The sequence below is a fragment of the Oryctolagus cuniculus genome, chromosome 21 (assembly GCF_964237555.1).
Source record: "Oryctolagus cuniculus chromosome 21, mOryCun1.1, whole genome shotgun sequence".
Lineage (NCBI taxonomy): Eukaryota > Metazoa > Chordata > Mammalia > Lagomorpha > Leporidae > Oryctolagus > Oryctolagus cuniculus.
The window spans coordinates 24,243,597-24,267,586 of NC_091452.1; the positions used below are offsets into that span (position 1 = coordinate 24,243,597).

General features: G+C 63.4%; 1 protein-coding gene and 1 long non-coding RNA gene across 14 annotated transcripts; one reads left to right on the forward strand and one right to left on the reverse strand.

Annotated features, from left to right (window-relative positions):
* Window positions 1-237: 237 nt before the first annotated feature.
* LOC127484705 (uncharacterized) lies at window positions 238-1,448 on the reverse strand. The gene is made up of 2 exons (XR_007911874.2): window positions 1,306-1,448; window positions 238-456 (listed from the first exon to the last, which is right to left on the reverse strand). It is a non-coding gene; the product is annotated as an uncharacterized lncRNA (long non-coding RNA).
* Window positions 1,449-1,586: 138 nt separating this feature from the next.
* On the forward strand, window positions 1,587-23,878 carry SMTN (smoothelin). Of its 13 annotated transcripts, none has more exons than XM_051826533.2 (22): window positions 1,592-1,727; window positions 3,415-3,545; window positions 7,558-7,706; window positions 9,601-9,694; window positions 9,793-9,871; window positions 9,973-10,073; window positions 10,963-11,289; window positions 11,386-11,458; window positions 12,021-12,092; window positions 12,174-12,701; window positions 12,882-13,054; window positions 14,963-15,055; window positions 16,102-16,254; window positions 16,329-16,404; window positions 17,451-17,615; window positions 17,719-17,781; window positions 17,981-18,047; window positions 18,876-19,049; window positions 19,216-19,333; window positions 19,718-19,869; window positions 20,798-20,962; window positions 23,578-23,878. In XM_051826533.2, exons 2-21 carry the CDS (start codon window positions 3,495-3,497, stop codon window positions 20,940-20,942), a joined length of 2,853 nt encoding a protein of 950 aa, XP_051682493.2. In that variant the 5' UTR covers window positions 1,592-1,727; window positions 3,415-3,494; the 3' UTR covers window positions 20,943-20,962; window positions 23,578-23,878. The 13 variants fall into 13 exon arrangements, with proteins under 13 accessions (XP_069921935.1, XP_051682493.2, XP_069921934.1 ...); XM_070065833.1 differs by having other exon boundaries at window positions 19,219-19,333; XM_070065834.1 differs by lacking the exon at window positions 12,021-12,092 and having other exon boundaries at window positions 1,587-1,727.
* The last annotated feature ends 112 nt before the right edge of the window (window positions 23,879-23,990 follow it).

Below are 23,990 nucleotides of genomic sequence, written 5' to 3' on the forward strand. Positions count from 1 at the left end.
GGTCTCTGGGGCAACAAGCTGACAGCGCCTGCCCATGGCCACAAACCCCAGCCCCACTCACTACCTATCACCTGCTGTCTTCACTTGTAAAATGGACCCCTGACCCAACCTGTTAACAGGCATGCTACGGGGACAATGAGGGGACTTCAAAAAGTTCGTGGAAAATGGAATTTTAGAAACAAGCTTGAGTGTACACATTTTTGAAATCCATGCAGTTTTTTTTAAATAATATACATGTTTCATGATTTAAAAAAATATTTATTTACTTGAAAGAGCTACAGAGAGAGCAAGCGAGGTCTTCCATCTGCTGGTTCATTCCCCAGATTGGCTGTAACAGCGGGGGCTGGGCCAAGCTGAGGCCGGGAGCCAGGATCTTCTTCTGGGTGTTCCACGCGGGTGGCAAGGGTCCAAGGACTTGGGCCATCTTCCACTCCTTCCCCAGGCCATAGCAGAGAGCTGGATGGGAAATGGAGCGGCCTGGACTTGAACCGGTGCCCATCCAGGATGCCAGAAATGCAGGCAGCTGCTTTAAACCGCTGGGCCACAATGCTTCAGGCCACGTCCCTTGTCTCCCAGAGTCCGCATTAGCCAAGAATCAGGCACCGAACCCCGAACCCGGGCACACGGGTGTGTGACTTGGGCCCTTAACCACTAGGCTAAACGTCCACCCTTTCACAAGCTTTTTTGAATATCTCTCATGTGCATGGCTTTCAGGTTTTTTTTTTTTTTTTTTTTTTTTTTTTGCACCAAAATAAACTTCTGCTTCCGTCTTCCACAAACATGTTGAAGTGTCCTCACACAAATCACAGGAACTGACATTGCATTTGACAGATGCCACGCCAGAGCGCATTCTCCCAGCCCCGTGCCCTCTGGTCCCCATAGAGATCCCCCCGGGTGGGGGTGGGGGGGTTCCAGGGCGTCCTGCTCGGGGTGGACCGGGTGGGCTCTTGTCCCCTAGCTCACTCTTCATTTAGTCTCGGGCACATCGGTTCCCTCTGGGCCTGCGTGTGGGCTCCAGCGCTTCCAAGGGGCAGACCCGGAAGGGCTTGGGAAGGGGCGCGCGCAGGACAAGGTGTGTGGTGGACCCGGGAGGAAAGGCGTGCTGTGTGCTGGCCGCTCGGTCCCCGCTCCGAGGTGGCCCAGGCCGGGTGTCCCGAGAAAGCGGCCTGGGGGCGGCGACCGACTTGGAGCCCTGACGCTGGGAGGAGGTGGAGCAAAGGGAGGGGACGTGGTCTTCCGAACAAAGAGGAGGCGGGGAGGGGCTGTCCCAAGGCTCAGGGACTCGCGCGGTCCCGGGCCACTTACCTCGGCTCGGGGGGACCCTCCTGGACTTGGGCACGGAGCCCGCGTGCCCCTGCCGGCGTCCTCCCGACCCTCGGAAGACCGCGGCGGCAGCCCCCAGACTTCAATCCCCAACCTCGCGGGACCCTCGAGGGGCGGGGGCCGCCTCCGGGGGGGGCGTGACCACTAAATTGAATTCCCCCAATGGGGCGGGAGAGTGGGCGGGACCCCAGCGCGGGTTGGCTGCTTTGCCGGCGCGGGGCGGGGCCCGCGGGGCTGCTGGCGCGGCTGGACGGGCAGCTCTCGCAGAGTCCAGGGGACGGTTGCTGAGCGGGCCTGGGCTCCCAGGTCGCGGCGCCTCCCGCCTGACCGTCTCTAATCTGCAACTGTCGCGCCCGGAGCGAACTGACCCGAGCCCGCGCCGGACGGGCGGGCTGGACTGAGAGGTGAGTGTGCGGACCTCGGGACGGCGCCAGGACCCCCGACGGGTCCAGAGGGTGGAACCCGGATATCTCTTACCCGGGTTCTGGAACTCTGAGAACTGAGAGCTGCTTCCCTCCTCGGGGAGGAGGAGCCGTGGGGATACTTAAGGTTCTGAGGCCTTGGAGAGGGATGCCCACCGGCCTCCAACAGGGGGCTTCCCCACCTCCGGGGCACTATTCTGTGGGTACAGACTTCGAGAGGGAAGCCCCCAGAGACCCCCGAGGCTAGACTCTGTGACAGGGGGCTATGGGACTGGACTGGAGGGGGGTGCCGGAGAATTTCTGAGGACGAAGAGACTTCTCACAGCCTCCTGGGTGTCCGAGCCTGGGCACGAGGGACCCCCACCCTTCAGAAGAAGCCTAGGTGGGAACACAGTGTTCAGAGAACCAGGGCTGGTGCCCACTGAGCGACACTTCCTGGGGAAGACGGTTACTCCAGATAGGTAGGTAAGGGACAAGGACCCTAACACACAGGGAGGCCGGCAGTGGGGTGGGGGACACAGGTCTGAACCCACCAGGAAGCAAGCAGTGACTTGAACAGACAAGGTCAGACAAACCCCAACTGTGTGGTTAGGAGCCCCCCCCCAAGATCCATTCCCTGGTTGGGGTGACTCGCCAGGTGACTCTGACGGGTAAAAGGATGCTTGAGAAATGAATCAGTGGAAGGGGGGAGCCTGGAGCCACCGCACATGAATGGAGCACCTCCGGTGTGCCCTTGGCTTCCAGAGAGATACCTGGGCTGCGGAGGAAGGGGAGCTGCACGGGGAGGCTGGGCTGGGAGTCCGGGATCCGTTTTGATGAGCAGTGCCGGGGGCAATGTGGAGTGTCCCGGGCGCCTGGGACTTCAGAAGGCTGCTTGAGAAACTGGAGGTGACTAAGACTTTTATTCAGTTCCTCCCTGCCCTCTGAGCCTTTGGGGTCCTTTCCGCGCCCGTGACAAATCCCTGGTCCTCTCCCACCCTCTCCGTTTGCATCAAGTCCAGGCGTTGGCCGGGGTCAGCGTCCAGTGGGCATTCCGGGAACGGAGGCATTGAATTGTGTGTGAACTGTTAGGAGGAGTTGGGTGCCCAGACACCTGGCTTCCTGAGGTCCGGGGAGTTGGCAGGGAGAAGGCAGGGACGGGAAGCGTGGTGGGGGGGTGTGCGTGGAGGGCTGGCTGCGTGGACTGGAAGACGCTGTCCATGTACCTGCAGTGCCTGGGCAGCGAGAGTGGCGGCAGCAGCAAGGACTTGCACAGGGCTCAGCCCACAGCCAGAGCCTGGGTTTGCCGAGTGGGTGGGGGGCTGGGCAGGCCTGGGGATGGATGGGTGGGTGGGGCAGGAAACTCCAGAGACTGGTGTGCACCCCCTGGTGGTGAGCACAGTGGGTGGCCCTTGCTGGGCGCGGTGGCTTTTCCATCCAGGTCTCTGCTGTCCTGTTTTGAGACTTGAACAGGATGAGGGCCCGAGGCCTCACAGCAGCAGAGTAACAGTGAAGCTGGCAAGTTGAAACCAGGGACCCTGGTTCCAGCAAACCACCCGAAGGTAGAGTTCAACTCCCAGCCAGGATAGGAGAGCAAAGATGGGGCAGTAACAGGTTGCAGAAGGAAATGAGGCGGGTGCCGCCCCGTTGCCCAACCCTGGTAGGCCTAACTCATGTCTGTCCCCTGCAGGGCCCCCTGAGCTGGTGTCAGGTGCCGTGGGCACTGAGGATCTTACCGGGAGGAGGCGGACGGAGCTAGGGGCCAGTGAAATGGCGGACGAAGCCTTAGCTGGGCTGGACGAGGGAGCCCTTCGGAAGCTGGTAAGCACCCCAGTGGGCCCACCGCAGTTAAGGACAAGCCGGGCCAGAGAGGCAGGGCCAGCCCCGGCTACCTCCCAGCTGGCAGAAAGCGGGTGATGGAGGAGGGGCCAGGCCTGTTCCGTGTGACTGATGCCAAGGCCCCTGTGGCATGTGCCGTCCACACCAGGTGCCCAAGCCTGGTGGCTCCCAGCTCCCCCCCACCCCACCCCACCCCACTGCCACCACCTGTTTAAACAGTAACTGCTGAGGACTCGCCCATGTGCAGCCACAGGTGTGGGGAGGCTGGATCCGCCTCTCCCAAGCAACAGCTCCTGGAAGCTGGCCCACGTGATAATGGTGGCAGCAATGATTAATAACGCAGGGGATGGCACAGGGCGGGCTGGGCGCACCATTGCATGCTCACAGCAGCTCCCAGAGCCAGGACACTGCAGCTCACACAGCTGGATCACCTGCCCAGTCAGGAAGGGCACCCAGCTGGGGAGCTGTGCCAAGGTCCAAGCCCCAGGGAGAGCTGTGGGGGACACCAAGAGTCGTGGCAAGGTCGAGGCCGGCAGAGAAGGACTTTATGGGACCTTCTGGGTTCCGTGACTTCTAGTCTGTCATCTTCCCATTCTGGGTCTTGGTTGCCTTGCCTGTGAAATGGCGATGGGGAGGTTCGTGTAAACACAGCCCAAGTCCTGGGGTTGGCGTATGGATGAATGAGGCACACTCGCTCCCAGACCTTGGGTCCCTTTCCCTCGGCTTCTTCCTGAGGGTCCTTTCCCCACCCCCACCCACCCCCCATGCACAGACAGGCTGTGAGGCAACCCAGCAAGGCCAGGCAGCAGCTGACCTGGGGGAGGGGCTACAGGCCCACCTTCCCAGCCCCTGACCCTTGTCCTGGAGGGGAAATTAAAGATTTACCTCCCTGCGCAGAGGACAAGTGATCTCCCCCACCCCCACCCCCTCCTACCCTGTGCCATTTCCACAGAGGCAAAGACTAACGCCAGCCCCGGACGGCCCAGATACTGGACAGTGCCCGGCTGCTGTGTCCCCAAAGCCCTGTGTCCGCCCCCGCCACTGTCTGCGGGGTGGGGTTTCCGCGGGTGCACGGCCAGCGGTCAGGAAGAGACCCAGGGCAGGCGGGAGCCGCAGAGTCGCGCACACACCGCACGCCGGGACTGCTCGCTCTCCGCGCACGCCCAACGTCCGGGGGTCCGGGGGTCCACTCTGAAGCTCGGGGGTCTACAGCCGCCACCTTCCTGGGTCTCAACGCAGGATCTGGGCCAGGGTTTCAAAGAGGCCGGAGCGGCGGCTGCAGTCGGCCCAACCCTGTCCCACGCCCCACTCCCTGGGAAAGGACGCAGAGACCCCGCCCCACGCCCCTCCCACCCTGCAGCCCCCCGGCCCGCCAGGACTGCGCCTCAGCGCCCGCCGGGGGTCCCGCCCGCCGGCCTCGTGGCAGGAACGGGGGACGTCGCCAGCCGGGCTCCTCCCCGCGGGGCCGGGCCTTATAAGGGAAAGCCGGCCCCGTGGCACCCGCCCCGCGCCCCAGCGTCGGGCCAATTCGGGGACCCCGGCCGCTGCTTCCGGCCTCGGCTCCGGCACATTCCTGCGGGCGGGCCGGGGGCGTCCGGGGACACGCACGCCGCAGGCTTCTGCGCCCCATGCCGGGAGGCCCTCCGCCTCGGTCCCGGGTTCAAGGTCGGGCTCCGACACTTCACAACTGTGCAGCCGGAGGCGGGAAGAAGGCTCAGATCTGTGAACCGCCGTTTCCTTTCGGCAGATGGGGGACATTAAAGCGGGCGGAGGCGAGGGGGGAGCTTCCTGTCCTCGGCGCCCAGAGCCGGACCCGGCGGGCGGGCCGTGGGCGGGGCCCGGCGGGCGCGGACGATTCCGGAGCCGGCGGGCCTTGAGCGCCCCCTAGCGATGCCTCGCTCCACTGCTGGCGGCTCCTCCTTGGGCCACCTGGGTCAGTTTGTCCTTAGCCACCGCCTCCAGAGAGCCCCCTCTTGCGCAAAGGGGCTGACAGAGGCCCAGAGGGACGCAGCAAGGGCAGCGAGCACTGTCGGCCCGGCCCCCTCGGGAAGGAGGAAGCACCCTCTTTCCTCCCGGGAGAATTTCACTGGGCAGTTCGGAAACAGCTCCGGCCCCTTCCACTTCCTCCCGCGGGTGGACAATGGCCCTTTGTACTTTCCTCCCTCCCTCCTCGGGCCCCCTCCTCACACACTGGCAGCGCCTGAGAGGGCGGGGACCGCAGGACACAGCGGGGACTCTGTGGGCCGACCTTTGTGGAATGACTGTGGGCCACCGCCCCACCCTGGGGCCCAGCCCTGCCACTCTGGTGGGGGGATCAGAGGGAGCCGCCCGTTTTCCAAGTGGGGGCCGCTGAGGCTCCCAGAATTTGCAGAGGTGGCCAAGTTCCCACATCAGCCCTTTTTCAGGGAAAAAGACCTGCCTCGAGCCCAGCGCATTGGGAATTAGGGCGCCTGAGGGACCCCTTTACCCTCTAGATGGGCTGGACCAGCTGTCCCCAGCCCCCTGGGCCCCAGATGTACCACAGGGGCTCTGGGCTCTGGGAGGTGGGGAGCTGAGCCTCATTCTCCCACTGCCAGACTAATGCCCCCATCCCACACCCCCGAAAGGCCTCAGGGCACCTCCAGTCCAGACTGGGGGGGTCCCCACCTGCAAAGGGCAGGCAGGCGAGTCAGAGAGACCTGGGTTCAAATCCTGACTCCTGGGCTAGACCCCAGCAGAAAGCGTGGCTCCTTGCTGCAGGACCCCTGAGTCACTGCCCTGGGGGGGGGGGGGGGGGCGCGGGCATGGTCCCACCTGGCAAATGAGAAAACTGAGACCCAAACAGGTTCCGGTTCAGGTTAAGCTGCCAGCTGGGGGTTCTGGCCTGAGCTGCAGGGGGCCCTCCCAGGCCTCCTCAGGAATGTGGAGCCTGGTGGGGGGGCTCTATTCCCCACAGTCGTCCCCCCCCCCACCAGCTCACACTGGGACTGGGTTGGCCGGTGCCCCTGGTGGAGTGGAGCCAGCCCCAGCTCCCTGTGAAATCTCTATCTGCACCCCACCCCCTCACCCCTGCCACCCGGCTCCCCTGCTGAGCAGGAAGGAATGTTGGGGGAGGGGAGGCCAGCAAGGCAGGGGTCCTGGGCTCCTTGGCCCTCCCACTTCACTGCTTTGGGGGGTGGCGACCGGGGAAGTCACCCAGCCTTTGCTTGCTCTTCCAGCCCACCTGGAAGGTTTATTTCTGCCCTAGCTTCCCAGGGCCCCTTGAGGACAGAGGATCCAGGAGGGGCGGGGGTGGGGAGCTCATCCAGCTGCAGCTGTGGAGAGCACCAGGCTCAGCTGACTCAGCCCCGGGCAGTGCCCTGTCCTGGACCTGGTTGGACCAGCCACCCTCCAATCTCCCGAGAAGCTGGTGGGAACCTCTCCCCCAGGGACACCCTCTCTAGGGCTCTGGGTAGCTCCTGGTGCCAGCTGCCTTATCCCTCTAGGGGACTGGCCTCCCATTCTGGGCCCTGGCTCCTTCTGGAAGGGACAAGAAATAGCCCCAGCCAAGCAGGGAGCTAGGGTTCCAGTGCACCTGACTCAGTTTCCCCGTGTGTCCTACGTGGATGCAGCTGCAGCACTTCAGGACTGGATCAAGAGACTCCCTTGCTCCCAGGGTGGAGTCCAGCTGCCCCCCCCCAATCCTCCTCAGCTGTCAGTGCCCCTTGGTGGTTCCCTGACTCTTAGGGGTTTGGTGAAAGGCTCTGAGGGGAGGAGTCAAGTTGCTGGCCGCCTGCTGACAGTAGGTATTCTGTGGACCCCCCACCACCACCACCACCAGGAGCCCTGCTGCATTGAGCTGGGTCTCCCCTCCTGAGACCCTGAGTGGGCAAGCAGGCACGTCAAAGGCTTCGGGCACAGGCAGTGGAGACAGGCCCCTCATTGTGCCCCAGGCAGAGCCGTGGGCAGCTGGTGCCAGCCCTCCGCCCCCCAGCAGCCAAAAATGACCTGCCCCTCGCCCCCGCCTGCCCTTCAGCTGGAGGTCACGGCAGATCTGGCGGAGCGGCGCCGCATCCGTTCGGCCATCCGAGAGCTGCAGCGGCAGGAGCTGGAGCGCGAGGAGGAGGCCCTGGCATCCAAGCGCTTCCGTGCCGAGCGGCAGGACAACAAGGAGAACTGGCTGCAGTGAGTGGCGGGGCGGTGGGCGTGCAGGGGGGAGAGGGCGCGTGTGCCAGGGCTCAGCTCCTGTGTGCAGGCAGGGGCGTCTGCCTACCGTCTGTGTGTGCAGTTGGCAGAATGAGGGTCCGTCCAGTGGTTAAACCACCACTTGGGACACTGCATCCCGGGAGAGTGCCTGCCTGGAGTCCTGGCTCCTCCACTTCCTATCCAGCTTCCTGCTAATGCGCACCGGGAGGCAGCAGGGGGTGGCTCAGCTTGAACACCTGCCACCCACATGGGACACCCAGGTTGAGTTCCTAGCTCCTCGCCTCAGCCTGGCCCGGCCCTGGCTGTCATGGGCACTTGGGAGTGAACCAGCAGAAGGATTTCTGTCTCTCTGTCTCTGTGTCCTTCACATTGAATGAAAAGATTTTTTTAAAAGTTCATGGGAAAGGGCGGTGCCGTGGCTCACTTGGCTAATCCTCCGCCTGTGGCACCGGAATCCCATATAGGCGCCGGGTTCTGGTCCCGGTTGCTCCTCTTCCAGTCCAGCTCTCTGCTGTGGCCCGGGAGGGCAGTGGAGGATGGCCCAGGGGCTTGGACCCTGCACCCGCATGGGAGACCAGGAGAAGCACCTGGCTCCTGGCTTCGGATTGGCGTAGCTCCGGCTGTGGCAGCCATTTAGGGGGTGAACCAACAGAAGGAAGACCTTTCTCTCTGTCTCTCCCTTTCACTGTCTAACTCTACCTGTCAAATAAATAAATCTTTTTTTTTTTTTTTTTTTTTTTTTTTTTTTTTGACAGGCAGAGTGGACAGTGAGAGAGAGAGACAGAGAGAGAAAGGTCTTCCTTTGCCGTTGGATCACCCTCCAATGGCCGCCGCTGCAGCCGGCGCACCGCGCTGATCCGATGGCAGGAGCCAGGATCCAGGTGCTTTTCCTGGTCTCCCATGGGGTGCAGGGCCCAAGCACCTGGGCCATCCTCCACTGCACTCCCTGGCCATAGCAGAGAGCTGGCCTGGAAGAGGGGCAACCGGGACAGAATCCGGCGCCCCAACCGGGACTAGAACCCGGTGTGCCGGCGCCGCAAGGTGGAGGATTAGCCTATTGAGCCACGGCGCCGGCTCCAAATAAATAAATCTTAAAAAAAAAAGTTCATGGGAAAAATGGACTGAAAGATAAGTTTACTTTGCTAAAAAAAAAATGAAATCCATGCATTTTTTTTATCATAGGTGTTTTTTGTGAACTTGTTTGAAAACCCCTAAATGCATGGGTTTCAAATATTTCTGCATACAAACTTGTCTTTTGTTTTGTTTTGTTTTGTTTTTTGACAGGCAGAGTTAGACAGTGAGAGAGAGACAGAGAGAAAGGTCTTCCTTTTCTGTTGGTTCACCCCACAATGGCCACTGTGGCCAGCGCTGATCCGAAGCCGGGAGCCAGGTGCTTCTCCTGGTCTCCCATGGGGTGCAGGGCCAAAGCACTTGGGCCGTCTTCCACTGCCCTCCCAGGCCACAGCAGAGAGCTGGACTGGAAGAGAAGCAACTGGGACAGAATCCGGCGCCCTGACCGGGATTAGAACCCGAAGTGCTGGTGCCGCAGGCGGAGGATTAGCCTAGTGAGCCATGGCGCCGGCCACAAACTTGTCTTTCAATTCCATTTTCCACAAACTTTAAAATACACTCTGATGTGTGCACATAGGCTTGCTTGTGGGCACGGACTGTAAACCGGGCACGGTGGCCTGGCCACACCAGTGCACGTGGCACGTGGCATCGGTGCTCATGGCCACATACGTGCGTGCACTAGAGTGCACAGCTCTAGGGACCTCTGCCAGGGTTCCGGGTGCCGGGTCCTGGCCCCGACGCTTGTCCTACCTCCTCCACCACCCGCCCATGACGTGGTGTTACAGCCATGATGTCTCTGCAGCTCCGAGCAGCGGGAAGCTGAGCAGCAGGCCGCCCTGGCACGGCTGGCGGGACAGCTGGAGTCCATGAATGACGTGGAGGAACTGACCACGCTGGTGAGGCCCAGGCCGGGGGCAGGGGCTGGGGGCAGCCTGGGGGGGAGGCCTGAGTGCCAAAACCCAGCAGCACCCATGGCCTGCGTCTCCGCTTCCAGCTGCGAGGTGCTGCGGAATACGAGGAACGCAAGTTGATCCGAGCTGCCATCCGCCGCGTCCGGGCTCAGGAGATCGAGGGTGCGTGTGGCCTGCCTTCTCCTGGCCTCACCCCTGCCCTGCGCTCAGCAGCCCACGGCACCTCCCAGCCACTCACCTGCTGCTTGCCGCTTCCCTTCCAGCTGCCACCGTGGCCGGGAGGTTGTGCAGCGGGCGTCCCAACAGCGGCTCGCGAGACGACGGCCAGGGACGGGCGGCGGCACACAGGCTCGAACGGCGTGAGGTAGGGAACACGGCAGCGTGGGAGGCTGGCCCGGGCTCCTTGGCCCACGGATGCCACCAGTGCAGAGCCCTTGAGAGTCCTTGCTTAACTATGGTTGACTGCGAGAGGATCCCTAAGCCTGTAGACACCGGGGCTCCATCTCAAGGCTCCGCCCACACTCCCAGGCAATCTCTGGCGACCTGTCCCCCACCGCAAACCCTGTCCCTACCCAGGACTTCCCTTCTACACTGCCTCCCACTTCTGCCCTTTCCCATGGCCACCTGTGTTGGTACACAGGCACTCCTCGCACCTGCCCTCCTCCCCCCACCCCCAGCAGTCAGAGGGATTTCCCAGAAATGCAAATCTCACCCCGGAAGTCCCCCTGCCTAACCCCCGTTCCTTATCCTCCAGGCACACTCCCCCCCTTCCTTACCTCCTCTTACCAGGGCCTGTGTGTCAGGCCCAAGCACTTTCACAGAATCCCCTCTGTTCTCCAGGGAGCGTGGGTGAGCTGTCAGGCTGTGCAGGTTCCCTAAGTGACCAGCAGAGGCCGCTGCATCCCTAGTCCTGGCAGGCCCCCATCTCCGGACTCTGATTAATCAGGCTGAGGCCAAGGGATCTAGGGTCTGCCCAAGGGATCTGTTAAGCCTAGGTCTCCTGCCACCCCCAACCACTGACATTAGGACCTGGCCCTCAGTGAGCTACCTTTGGCTGGGCTGTGCCTAGAGATTGAGGGTCAGGGGCTGCCCCTAGCGTGCCAGTGCCCATGCAGGTGTGCCCACAGGAAGTCATGCCCAGCTCCTCTGCTTTGCATGCCCTGCCCTGGGCACCTGCCAGCCTGGTGCTCAGAGAGTAGGTGTGGCACCCGTGGTCTGGAGAGACTTGGGCATATCCTATGGGTCCCCCGCAGGTGCCGGAGCGAAAGGAACAGGAGCAGCAAGCAGAGGTCCTAGAGCCAACCCCAACCCCCCCTGAGGTCATCAGCCAGGATGTGACCTCAGTGACACTCCTGCTGAGGGCCCCTGCCGGAGGCACACCCAGCTCAGCTGCCTCACCAGACAGCTCCCCCCCGACCGCCTCTCCCGAGCCTCCCCTGGAGCCTGCTGGGCCGCAGTGCCCCGCTGCTGAAGCTCCAGGCAGCCCTGAGCCACCCGCCAGCCCCCCCAGGGCCACCGCCAGCCCTGAGCCCCAGGAGCCACCAGCCTCTTCTGGCACCGAGAGGCAGGTGACCAACACGGTGAGTCTGGACGAAGGGCAGGGACACCCCCCAGAGGCGCTCCTCCAAGTGTGTGCGTCGGGGTCAGGCCCTGCCCGTGCTGTGTCTCCCCTGCAGCTCCTGCCTGGTCCCACAGAGCCCCCTGCTGCCCAGGGCCCTGCCAGAGGCCCCTCCGACACAAAGAGATCAGGTGAGGGTCCCAGCAGGGGCAGCGTAGCCTCCTCCTAGCCCCGCCTCTTTTTCCCTGCCTGCAGAATGGGCTCTTTTGCCATCACAGTTCCAGCTTCCAGGTCCGGGCAGTCCCTAAAACACACACACACCCCACACTGCTCCTGGGGTGTCCCCGCCCCTGAGCAGGCCCACCCCCGCCACCGTGGCCAGAGGCCTCCCTGCAGCCTTGAAAGGCAACGGGCCGCAGACACATTCTTCTCCCCAATAAGGGAGTGCGCCCATCTCCCAGCTGGAGCCATGGGCAGCACTGGCCTGGGGGGGGGGGGGGAGGCTGGCCCCATCCCCATCGGCAGGGAGGATCCGGGCACCCCTCCTGTAGCCCGAGCCTTGCTCTGGCCCCCAGGAGCGTCCAAGTCATCTTGGGGTCAGTGTGGGAGGGGTAGGAGGGGCCAGGAAGAAAGAGGCAGTTGAATGGGAGAATACCCCAGAGCCTTGAGGTATGCAGGAGGGGTGGGAAGGCCCCCCCAACCTACTCTCCATCTTCCCCCGACATGGCTGCCGTCTCCTCCCCAACCTGCCAGACCCAGCCGGACCCCGACCCTGCCAACGCTCCCTGTCCGTGCTCAGCCCCCGCCAGCCAGCCCAGAACCGAGGTACCACCCCGCCCCCACTCCCCCAGGCTCTGGGCAGCCCCCGTCCCACCCGGCCGCTGACAGCCCTCCTGTCCCTTGCAGAGCCCACCCCCCTTGCCACCGGACCTTCCCCGTTCCAGCGGGCTGGCTCTGTGCGGGACCGCGTCCGCAAGTTCACATCCGATTCTCCCGCGACTGCCAGGCTCCAGGACGGCCCACCCCAGGCTGCCCTTGGTCCCCAGACCCCTGCGAAGCTCCTGGGCCCCTCCCTCATCAGCACCACCCCTGCCTCCTCCTCCAGCGGCTCCTCCTCTCGGAGTGCCGGTGGCAACACCTCCTCCCGGTTCAGCAAGGAGCCACGAGGCATAGCTCGGCCCCTGGCCCAGCTTCAAAGCTGCCCCCGAGAGGAGGGCCCTCAGGGGCGGGGCTTGGCTGCCAGGTCCCTTGAAAACAGAGCAGGGGGGCCCGGGGCCTGCTCAGAGGAGCCCAGTGCCCCGCAGCCCGTGGCTGTCGGCACTGCTGCCGAGCCCGGGGGCAGTATGAAGACCACATTCACCATCGAGATCAAGGATGGCCGTGGCCAGGCCTCCACGGGCCGGGTCCTGCTGCCCACGGGCAACCAGAGGGCAGGTAGGCCTCCCCCCGCCTCCCACTGCTGCAGCCGCCTAGCTCGGCACCGAGGACAGGTGCTGCAGCCAGGGGCTCAGGGTGTCTCCCAGGGGTGTGCTGGGAGCAAGGGGGTGCCATTGACCTTGGCTGGCACCACTCTCACCCTACCCGATCCTGACCCCAGCCCTTCTCCCCGCCCAGAACTGACGCTGGGGCTGCGGGCGCCCCCCACGCTCCTCAGCACCAGCAGTGGGGGCAAGAGCACCATCACCCACGTCAGCAGCCCCGGGACCCTGACCCGGCTGGGCAGTGTCACTCATGTCACCAGCCTCAGCCATGCCTCCCCCGGTAACCGAGGAGGCTACAGCTTCAAGGTGAGCCCTGCTCTGACCCCCCCAGCCAGTCTCACCATCTGTCAACCCCCAGAAACCGCTTCACAGCGGCTAAGGCTAGGAGGTCCCTCTGCTCCACTCACCTCCTGCTACACACACAGAGAAACTGAGGCCCAGAGATGGGAGGTGGCTGCCCACGGTCCACGGCCAGTTGGTGGGTGCCAGCGGGTCAGCCAGCAGGCACGTCAGAACCTCACTCTGTACTGACCTTGAACTTCCCCCCTGCTGATCTGTGCTCCTCACTCCAAAGTTGGTCGGCTCATTCCAAATGAACAGACGGGAATACTGAGGCTCACAGGGGGTGGTGGGAGTTTGCCCCTGTCTTCTGGTGGCAGCCCCAGGACCCCCGCTCCTGCCCCCAACTGGACACCAGCCCCAAGGTGTTAGAGGCGCTCATCTCCACCATCCCAGATCAGCCCAGCCCATTAGAGGATTGGAGATTAGCGATTAGCATCTGCGTCAACCTCCGTGTGGGGGCTGGGCCGAAGTGCTGATGGGGGGACAGGCAGGCTGGGGAGGGGGGTGCCGATCAGGTGAGGCAGCAGGCCAGCAGGTACCAAGGGAACTGAACACCTCGCACCCTTCCATTATTCATTCCTGAGCCCAGGATCAACTGGCTGGGAGCCCAGCTGGGGAGGGAACCCCCTGTGGGCTGCCCGGCTACCCAGGTAACCTCCCCAGGGAGACCTGATGGGGCTTTGGCTGAAGTGAGAGGGCTGGAGCTGGCTTTGGGCCTTCCCAGGGGTGACACAGGGAGAGTGTGAGGGTAAGACAGCCCCCAGTCCTCCAGCAGAGACGCGCCCTGCTCCTCTCTGCCAAGGGGTTCGGTGGGGTGGGGAGAGCAGCTGAGACCCTGGGAGTGGATGGGAGGTGCCGCAGTGAGACTGGAGTCTGACGCTGCAAACTTGCCTCAGTTTCCCCATCTAGAACCAAGGGGAAGCAGATGTGATATTCCTGTAATGCACTCGCTCAGAGTCTGTGCTTGAATCTGAGCCCCTGGGACGGGCTAGAGGACTTTTCTCTCGGTGCGAGACGCTGGCTGCAGCCGATCGCCCCGAGTGCCTGCGCCTCCGGGTCCCCCGTCTGTTGACAGCTTTCAAAAACAACAAGGCGTGAGGGCAAGGGAGCCCTGCAGCTAATAGACTTGGTGGCTTGGACAGGCCCCATTCCCCCGCTCCCTGCCTCAGTTCCCCCACCTGCGAGGCATGGGGCTGTGGTCCCGGTAATCCTGCCAAGAATCCAAGTGGCTTTGCCATGCTGCAGGTCTGTGGTCTCTGCAGGGCCAGGGCCGGGCCTGGCGGTCCGCCTGCTTGGACAGGCCACCCCTCCCCCACTGTCCCCTCCTCGGATGAGCCCAGAATAGGTTTCTATTTGGGCCGCAGTTCCAGCTGGCTGGTGGTGGGCTGGGAGGCCGGCAGGGGCGGGGCAGGCCCGCTGCCCTTGCCTTCGCCCTCGGACCAGCTACAAAGACTCCAACACTGCCAGCCAGAGGCAGCAGCCCCTGCCACTATCCCACCGTTACGGACCCCCCTCGTAGAATCCCCCACCAGCGCTATGCCGGGGGTCCCAGGGCCTGGGCCTGAGCTGGCCGCAGCCCTGGAGGAGCGGTTGGGCCGGGCCTTGGAGGAGCTGCGGGCGGTGGCTGAGGCTGGGCGAGCAGCAGTGACCCAGGCAGCCCAGGCAGCAGCGGCCACCGTGGAGCCAGTGGCCCGGGCAGCCGAGGAGCTGCGGGTGGAGACAGCGGCCCTGAGCCGGCGGCTGGACGCACTGAGCAGGCAGGTGGAGGTGCTGAGCCTACGGATGGGGGTCCCTCTCGTGCCCGACCTGGAGCCTGAACTGGAGCCCAGCGAGCTGCTCCTGGCTGCTGCCGACCCCGAGGCCCTCTTCCAGGCCGCTGAGGATGCCGGGACCCCCGTGGCCCACCCGCCTGCCTTCAGCACCCGCCGCCGCTCCTCCAGCGGCCCCACCCGCAGCAGCAGTCTCGTAAGTCAGCCACGCTGAGCGGGTGGGAGGGAGTGGTTTTGAGCCAGGCTCTGCCTCTGCTGGGTGCCCTTAGACATCCCATCACCTTCTCTGAGCCTGTACAGAGGACTGGGGTGCTCGTACTCCAAGGCTAGGGAGAGAGGATGCCAGGTTCCGGCCCCGAAGCACGCGTGGCAGCTGCCCTGGCAGCCCCTTCGCCTGACCCAACCCCCAGCCCCACCTCCTCGCCCCCACCCCAGCCAGGACGAGCCTCCCCGGGACAGCTGCCACCTCGGCTCTGCTTACCCCGACAGCAGATGGAGAGGCCCTGCCAGGAGGGGAGGGGCTGTGGGAGTTGGGTTGGACCCTTGTCTGCAGAGATACCCCCTGGAGGGGGTAGGGGGCTGGGCTAGAGGCCCCCTGGAAGAAGGTTCCAGCAGGACAGGACTGGGGGTGGGGACGGAGGTGGCACAGAGGAGAGTTTCAGAGAAGTCTTGGCTCGGGGTTGCCCTAGTCAGACACCTGGTCAGGAGCCTAGGGCCCGGGTCCAGGCTGCTTGGCAAGAGGGGGTGGGGTGTGCGCTGCCCGGGCACTGGCCCAGGAGGACCCAGGCCTTGGGAACTGGCAGGACAGAGCAGAACCTGCCTGGGAGGGGGCTGGGGCTGGAGCAGCAGCAGGAACTCAGGTTTAGGAGCCGGGCCCCCTTCAGCTCGGCCCCCGGGCTGCTTCACACTTTGTGGAGGGACCCTGGGCACGGCGTCCAGTGGCTCTGAGCCTCAGTTTTTCCTTCTGTTAAATAGGGACACGTGAGCATAATCCCTAGTGTATACACAACACTTACCCCTGAACCGAAGCCATCCTTGTCGCTGTCCATTGCATGAATCTGATTCTGGGTACAGGAGAAACCCTATGGCCAGGCTGTCAGTGTTCACCATCCCTGGGCAGGTGGGAGGGCCACTGGTTGTTTCCAAAGCTGTGCCAGCAGCCTTGGTATCCATGGTAGGCGTGGTGGGGTTCACCTGGACCCCTGCTTTAAAGTGCAGGCCCTCCCCCACCCCACCCCACAGATGGAGCCAGAGCCAGTGGAGCCCCCCTCCGTGGCCGTGGAAGCAGCCAATGGCACAGAGCAGACCCGGATGGACAAAGCACCAGAGGGGCGGACCCCACTGAGCGCCAAGGAGCTGATGGCTATCGAGGATGAAGCAGTCCTGGACAAGATGGTATATGGCCGGGGCTGGGGGGCAGGAACCAGCAGGCCCTGGGTGGGCGGTGACAATGGCTCTGCCGTCTGCAGCTGGATCAGACCACGGACTTTGAGGAGCGGAAGCTCATCCGAGCCGCGCTACGTGAGCTCCGACAAAGGAAAAGAGGTAGAGAGCCGAGTGCCCTGCCCTAGAGCCAGCTACTCCATTCCCTCCAGCTGCTCCCTCCTCTGGGGCCCATTTGTGGACACTTCAGCTCAGTGGCTGCCCCATCCAGCTTCTCCTCTACTCCCAGCTGCTCCCCTGCCTTTTTTCCCTTGGATCCAGCTGCTCCCTTCCCTTAACCGCTTCTCTCCCCGTGCCCACCCCAGTTACTGTCCCCAACCAGCTTCTCCTTCCTAGACTCAGTTACTCCTTCCCTCAGCTACTCTCTCCTTAGATCCAATCGTTTCCCCAAGTACTGTCAACTACTCCTTTCCTGGATCCAGATACTCCTTCTCCCAGCTGCTCCTCTCGCCCTGAGGGCCATCGGCGGCCCCCTTAGCCTCTGCTCTCACCAGCTTCCCCTGTCCTGGGCACAGCTGTTCTTATTCTCAAAAATTCTAGATGCATTTGCTTCTCCCGACATGCTCAGTTACTCCCTCTCTGAATCCGGCTGCCGCCTCCAGAGCCCAGCGGTGGCCACACCAGTTCCTGTCCCTACCCACCCACTTCTTCTTGGGGCCAGTGAACATCCCTCCCCCGCTTCTCTCCCAGCTACTCTCCCTGGATGAAATGGCTCCTCAGTGCCACCAACGCCTCCCTCCCTGGACCTCCCTCCACCAATGCCTCCCTCCCTGGACCTGGGTTTCCCTTTCTCTCGCTGCACACAGCCCAGCTTCTTCCCTAGACTCAGCTACTCCTTCCCTAGCCCTGGATACTCCTTCATGACAGTTACTCATTCCCCCTTGGGTCCCAGCACCCTTGTGGTGTCAGCCATTCTTATGCCCTGCTCTTCTGCCCAAGTCCCTAATGCCCTCCCAGCCCCCTTCCCTGCCAAATTATGGGGATCCCCTGAGCCCTAGCTGCTCCCAGAGAGGCCGTGTCGCCTGTGTCGTTGGCGGTTCTAACAAGCTGCCCCACCCCACCCTGTGTGCCCCGTGCGCCTGTGCGTATGTGCTGTGTGGGCGCTGGGCCGGTCCTCTTGGGCATGCACGGGGGTGTCCGCCACCCAGACCAGCGGGACAAGGAGCGGGAGCAGCGGCTGCAGGAGGCACGGGCCCGGCCAGGGGAGGGCCGAGGCAACACGGCCACCGAGACCACCACACGGCACAGCCAGCGGGCAGCCGATGGCTCGGCCGTCAGCACCGTCACCAAGACTGAGCGGCTCGTCCACTCCAGTAAGGGGCCAGGCGGGGCTTCGGGCCCGGGGTGGGGGGACGTGTCCTCCCCACGGACCCCCTGTGCCTCTCACACCCGCCCTCGTGTCCCCTGCCCCTCCAGATGACGGCACTCGGACGGCCCGCACCACCACGGTGGAGTCGAGTTTCATGAGGCGCTCGGAGAGTAAGGCCGCTGCCTGGCACGCCCTGCGCCTGTCTGCCTGCCTCTCGGCCTTCTCGGGTCTTTCTCAAGCTTGTCCTCTGTGCCCGCAGCTGTGCCATCACTTCCTCCTCTCGACCCGCGGCCAGCACCATCCCGCAGATCCCAGCTCCCTGTGCCTCACCCCTGCTCCCTGCCCCATTTTTTTTTTTTTTCTTTTCAGATGGCGGTGGCAGCACCATGGTGCAAACCAAGACCTTCTCTTCGTCCTCCTCCAAGAAGATGGGCAGGTGAGCCCGGCCACCCACACCTCAGGGGGACCACACTGCATACCCATTCTGCAGAGGGCCTGGTTGAGGGCCAGGGAGGGCTGAAACAGGAGTCAGCCCACTCCTGCCTGCTTGCTTTGTGACCTCACTTAATCCTCAACCACACTGGCGGGGGGAGGGGGAGGGAGGCAGACGCCCAGGGAGGCCCGAGACTTGTTCAGGGTCTCATGGCTCCGAGTGACAGCAGCGGCATTGAACCGGTGGCACTGTCACCTCCTGGGTCACAGAGCCTCTGCACAGCTTAGCCCCTTGAGGGACGGGGACACCCCCATGTCGCGAAGGGTGTCGGGAGTGGCAGAGAGCGGGGATGAAATCAGGATCCAGAATGAGAAGCAGAGAGTCCAGGGACTGTGAGCCAGAGACCGGCACTCTTCCCCCTCCCCCAGGACCCCTGAGCTCTTGGACAATTCGTGCCCAGGCCTCAATTCCATCACCTTTGGTAGAAAAGTCTCGCCCTCCTCTTGTGAACTTTAAAATGTCACCCAGGAGAGGCTCAAGAGACAGGAGCTGCTATTATTACTGCCCTTAGTAGTAGTATGCTGGTTGTCAGTTTCACGCTGATAACGCACAGAATCCGAACTTGGCAACACGGAGAACTTGCAGGGGCCAGCCTGGTGAAGAGAGCCTGGCTCGCATTTTCCCTACCGCCTGAGCCTCAGTGTGTACCCTTTCTGTAAAATGGGTGTGATGCAGAGGCTGCCGCCTCCCTGGCCCTGGCTGTCCGGAGACTCTGCAGGGTGGGAGGGGGTCTGGCTGGAGAGTGACAGTGGCCGCCCCCCCCACCCCCAGCATCTTCGACCGCGAGGACCAGAGCAGCCCGCGGCCCGGCAGCCTGGCGGCGCTCGAGAAACGCCAGGCGGAGAAGAAAAAAGAGCTGATGAAGGCGCAGAGCCTGCCCAAGACCTCGGCGTCCCAGGCGCGCAAAGCCATGATAGAGAAGCTGGAGAAAGAGGGCGCCGCGGGGTGAGCGGCTGGGGCCGGGACCGTGGGGCGGGGCCTGGGGGCTTGGGGGCGGGGCCAGAGGCGGGACAAAGCGGTCGAAGGCCATGGACGGCAGGGTGGGCCCCAGAGAGGGGGGCATGTTACAGTCTTGTGACCGGGTCCTGCCCCCACCCCGCCCCCTCCGCAGCAGCCCGGGCGCGCCCCGCGCAGCCGTGCAGCGCTCCACCAGCTTCGGGGTCCCCAACGCCAACAGCATCAAGCAAATGTTGCTGGATTGGTGTCGCGCCAAGACACGTGGCTACGAGGTGAGCCCTGGGGGGCTCCTGGGGGCCCAGCAACCTGTCTCTTGGCCATGCGCCTCACTCCGGGATGGGAGTGTGGGGTGAAGAAACTGAGGCACGGAACAAGTGACCTGAGTGGCAGGGCCCACTGAGGACCCCTTGAGGGAATGCGTGAAGTTCAAGGCCAGCTGATGCCTAGGGAGAGGGGGTGCTGCGTGAATGTCTACACCTTGGGCACAGGTGGTGCTGGGTCTCTGGTTCCCACCGCCAACATCCCAGCCTGGGGGCGCTAACAGACTGAGTTGGAGGAGGCCCATAGGCCGGAGCCCGCTGCGCAGCCCACAGGACCTCTCTGAGCCCAGCTGGCTCCCCAGGGTCCCCACCAGCCCCTCCTTCCACCGCCCACAGCACGTGGACATCCAGAACTTCTCCTCGAGCTGGAGCGACGGCATGGCCTTCTGTGCCCTGGTGCACAACTTCTTCCCAGAGGCCTTTGACTACGCGCAGCTCAGCCCCCAGAACCGGCGCCAGAACTTCGAGGTGGCCTTCTCGTCCGCTGAGTAAGTGCCTGCCCCAGCCCGGCTGGCGTCGGCTGGCCAGCCGCACTGTCAGTCAGCAGCTGAGATCCCCGTCCCCAGCGAGGCCCCGTGTCCGTGTCCTCCTCCGCCCCCGCCCACCCGCTGCCGAGTGCGCCAGGTGCCCGCCGGAACCAAGGAGCCGCGGGCCCGCCTACCAGCCGAGGCCAAGGCCCACCAGGTGGCCCTGTCCATATCCCCTCCGTCCTCCCTCCGCCCCCCCATCTCCCTCTCTCCCTCTCTCTGTCCTGTTCTCCTCCCACTCCCACTAGAGCTTCCTGCTCCCACGGGACCCCGGCTGGAGATTCCAAAAGGAGGCTCCTGGCCCGGGCACCGTGCCCGCCCAGCCTATATAGATGCCACCAGTGGCTTATATAGGACATCCGCAAGCCCTCCACTTTGGAATCGTTGCCCCGTCTGCTCACCTCACCCTCAGCACCCTCCTCCATCTGTCTTTCTTTTCCCCCTCTTCTCTTTCTGGTTCCCCCCCAGACCTCCTCCTCTTCCCCCACCTCCTCTCACGCCTCCCTCACCCCCCCTCCCCGGGGCACAGCCCTCCTCTCCAACCTTGGTGCCAACGCCCTCGCCCCCACCCCACCCCCCCGTTCCCGCTTGCCCCGAGAGTTCTCTGCACCTGCGACTGGTTTGGCCCCACCCCTGTCTGCATCGCACACCGTTAGTGATGGGTAGTGAGCGGCACGTCCACTGTCGGAGGGGAGGGGGCATGCGGGGGGGTGGCTGGCAGACTGCGGCACTGAGAACGGAACTGAACTCATGTCTCTGTGTGTGTGTGTGTGTGTGCGTGTCTCTCTCTCTCCTCCTCCTCCTCCTCCTCCTCCCCGCTCTCTTCTCTGCCTCTCTTCCCCGACCGGGCCCTGCCCCCTGCCCCTTCCCGGTCCCCTACCCTCCCCAGGACCCATGCGGACTGCCCGCAGCTCCTGGATACAGAGGACATGGTGCGGCTTCGAGAGCCCGACTGGAAGTGCGTGTACACGTACATCCAGGAGTTCTACCGCTGTCTGGTCCAGAAGGGACTGGTAAAAACCAAAAAGTCCTAACCCCCGCTCGGGGCCCCACGGTGAGAAACGCCGCCTCTCCCACCTGCCCCCACTGCACCGGCATCTGCTCAGCGGGGCACAGCCAGGGCCCTGGGAGTGGGGCGGGGCGGGGGGGCGGGGAGAATGAGCCTTAGGAAAGCCAGCGGAGCCAGACGTGGCCCTGTCCTGTAGCGGTTCAGGGCCTAGCAGGTGAGACTGTTCTGAACGTGCAGGATGAGCCCAATAAGCAGGACTGAGGGAACCCTGGAAAGCCCTGGGAGCCCAGCGGGCACCTGACCCAGGCCATCTGGAAAAAAAAGTACAGACCAAGCCAGGATCTGAACAAGCTCAAGCCAAAGGAGGGAGAGGGAGTTCCAGGCAGAGATCGGCCTGTGCACAGGGCCAGGGGCCAGAGATGGAGATTATGGCCAAGCAGGCAGAGAAGGGCTGGAGTCTGGGCGTGGGGGTGGAGGCAGGGGCCACCATCAGGAATTTAAATTTCCTTCTGAAGACAACAGGGTCATAAAAGGTTTCCAAACAGGAGCGATGGGTGTAGTCAAGTCAGCGTTCTAGAACATTCCTTGGATGAGACCTGGGATGAACTAGATGGCCAGAACAGTGTAAAAAGTAGGAAGACAAGCATCCTGACAGATCTGGTTTGGACAGGACGAGGGGGGGATCAGGAAGCCTCCCAGGCTTCCGGGTTGGGCACTTCGAGTTGGTGGTGCCATGGTCCAAACCGGGGAGCTCGGGGTGGAGCCACTTCAGTCAACAGGAAGACGTTTCTCCTGGCTGGAGGGGCCTGGATCCCCAAGCTGCCCGTGGTGTTTCCTCTCCGGTCACCTCCTCTCTGGGCCAGGATAGAGAGTTCAGCCCCTGAACTACTTGTGCATTACCGACACACAGCTCAGAGGGGGAGCGAGGTGGGGAGGGGGGTGAGGGCAGAGACGGACCCCCAAACTGGGACTCTAGACTCCCCACTCGGTAGCTCCTTCCCTTGCCCCATCCCTCTTTCCCCCAACCCATACTGTGAAAAGTATTAAAAACCAAAGTCCAGAGGGAGCAAGGGGATTGCACCAAGTACTAGAGTCCGGGACAGCATAGCTAGAGGTGCAACAGAGATGCCCCTCAGGGCCTGGAGCCATTGCACAGAGCAGCCCCCGCATACACCGGATACTCACAAGAGCGGTGCAGGTGAGGGGAGGATGGGCTTGGTGTTCTGTCCGGGTCATATATGGACTTAGGAGCTGCTGCCCAGCAGGCTGGCCGGCGGGGAGAGGGGCCCAGCCTAGCTTTGATCCCTTTGGAAAGTGTGACTCAACCGCGATGTTGCCGGGTGTTTGGCCTGTCACTGGGGCAGCCTGAGCCCTAAGCCGTGCGCCCCGGTGTAAACAATGGCTTTATAAGGTCTCCGGGGAAGGCACCAGGGTAGGAGGGAGTTCCAGGCTGGGGGAGGGAGGCCGGGGTTCCCGGGAAGACAGCCACAGCTGGAAGAAGCTTCAGAGAGACAGAGGCTGCCTCGGTGTTGTGGTCAGCTGGGGCAACAAGCCCGTTCCAGGGCAGGGATGACCCCAAGGGTACCCAGCACATGAGCAGCACAGCCAGGAACCTCAAGTGTCTCCATGGTCTTAAATGAAGCCGAGGATGACGCCACTGTTACAAACAAGCAGACTGAGTCACTGGACAGGCCAAGGCCTTATCTACCATCTACAGCTGTTCAGGGCTACCGCAGAGGTTTCCTTGAGGGAGCCCCTGGGATCTGGCCGTGGGCCCCGCCCTACCCCAGTGCCAGGTTTGATCGCGCAGGTAGCGGATGGGAAGTGGTCCTGGGCTGTTGCCTGCCCTGTGCCTTCCCCGCCAAAGGAAACTCATTCAGCAATCCTGAGAGCTGGGAGAGGCCAGCAGGGAGCCAGGGCGGAAGAGAGGTCTTGCAGCTGGTGGGCAGGCTCCAGCTTCGCAGCACCGAGGCTGCTCGTGTTTGGTGGCCACATCCCTCTCACCCCACAGTGGGGAGGGGGGCTCCAGGCAGGGGTCGCCAGGCCCAGCCCTGCAACCTGCTGAGTCCAATGACTGCAGCCTAGCTAAAGCACAGTGGGTGGTCCACTGAGGCTGGTGTAAATGACTGGGCCCCTCCCTCCTCTGCCTCCCCCTGCCCCCCCCCCCACAGCCCTCTGGGACCAGCGCTGGGGTTCCTGAGCCTCATGATAGTAGACACCAGGTCAGGCAGTTGGCAGCTAGTATCAGTGGCCCAGAAGGTCAGTGCGGGGGGTGGAGGGATGCCTGGCCCTGGAGAAAGATTTGGCAATGGGGAAGCCTCTCTGGGGGCGGCCGCCCCTACCGACAGCAGTGTGAGGGTGCCGCTAAGCAGGAGGCAGCCCTCCAGGGAAATCGTTGGGCTGGGAAGAGCCAGACTTGGCACCTGTTCCGACATCCGTGGGGCAGGGCTTTTTCTCAAAGCTCCACCTGCCTAGCTAGGCTCTCCCCTCCTGGGGCTGGGGCCTTGGGCTTTTCCCCTAGTGGATGAGAGAGCAACAGAACCACCACCATCACCAAAAAAAAAAAAAAAAAAAAAAAAAAGACCTGGGGTCGAGGGGCGCCGCCAGGGGCGGGGCCGGCGCTGACAAAGCCCGCCCCGCCCCGTGCCCCCTCCCCGCAGGATGCTGGTGGACTGCGTGCCCCTGGTCGAGGTCGAGGACATGATGATCATGGGCAAGAAGCCCGACCCCAAGTGCGTCTTCACCTACGTGCAGTCGCTCTACAACCACCTGCGGCGCCACGAGCTGCGCCTGCGCGGCAAGAACGTCTAACGCGCCCCGCCCGCGGCCGGCCACCGCCCCCCACCCTCCCGGCACCGTCCCCTCCCCACCCAGGGAGCCTGCCCACTGCCGCCCCGTCTGTCGCAACACCCTCCCCCGCCTACACACGCAGCGTTTTGATAAATTATTGGTTTCCAGTGATCCGGATTCCTCTCTACCTCTCTTGGGGAGGGGGCAGGGTTTGGATGAAGGCCCCGCCCCCAACAGCCGCTCTCACGAGGGGTGGGGGGCTCCCGCTCCGACCTCCTACCCA

What these genes read in the sequence shown, in the direction of transcription:
- SMTN (XM_051826531.2), top strand. Translation starts at nt 3,495, where the DNA reads ATGGCGGACGAAGCCTTAGCTGGGCTGGACGAGGGAGCCCTTCGGAAG. An exon ending in TGAGCGGCTCGTCCACTCCA is followed by an intron (nt 17,616 to 17,718) that starts GTAAGGGGCCAG and finishes CTGCCCCTCCAG; the next exon opens with ATGACGGCACTCGGACGGCC. An exon ending in GAGAAAGAGGGCGCCGCGGG is followed by an intron (nt 19,050 to 19,215) that starts GTGAGCGGCTGG and finishes CCCCCTCCGCAG; the next exon opens with CAGCCCGGGCGCGCCCCGCG.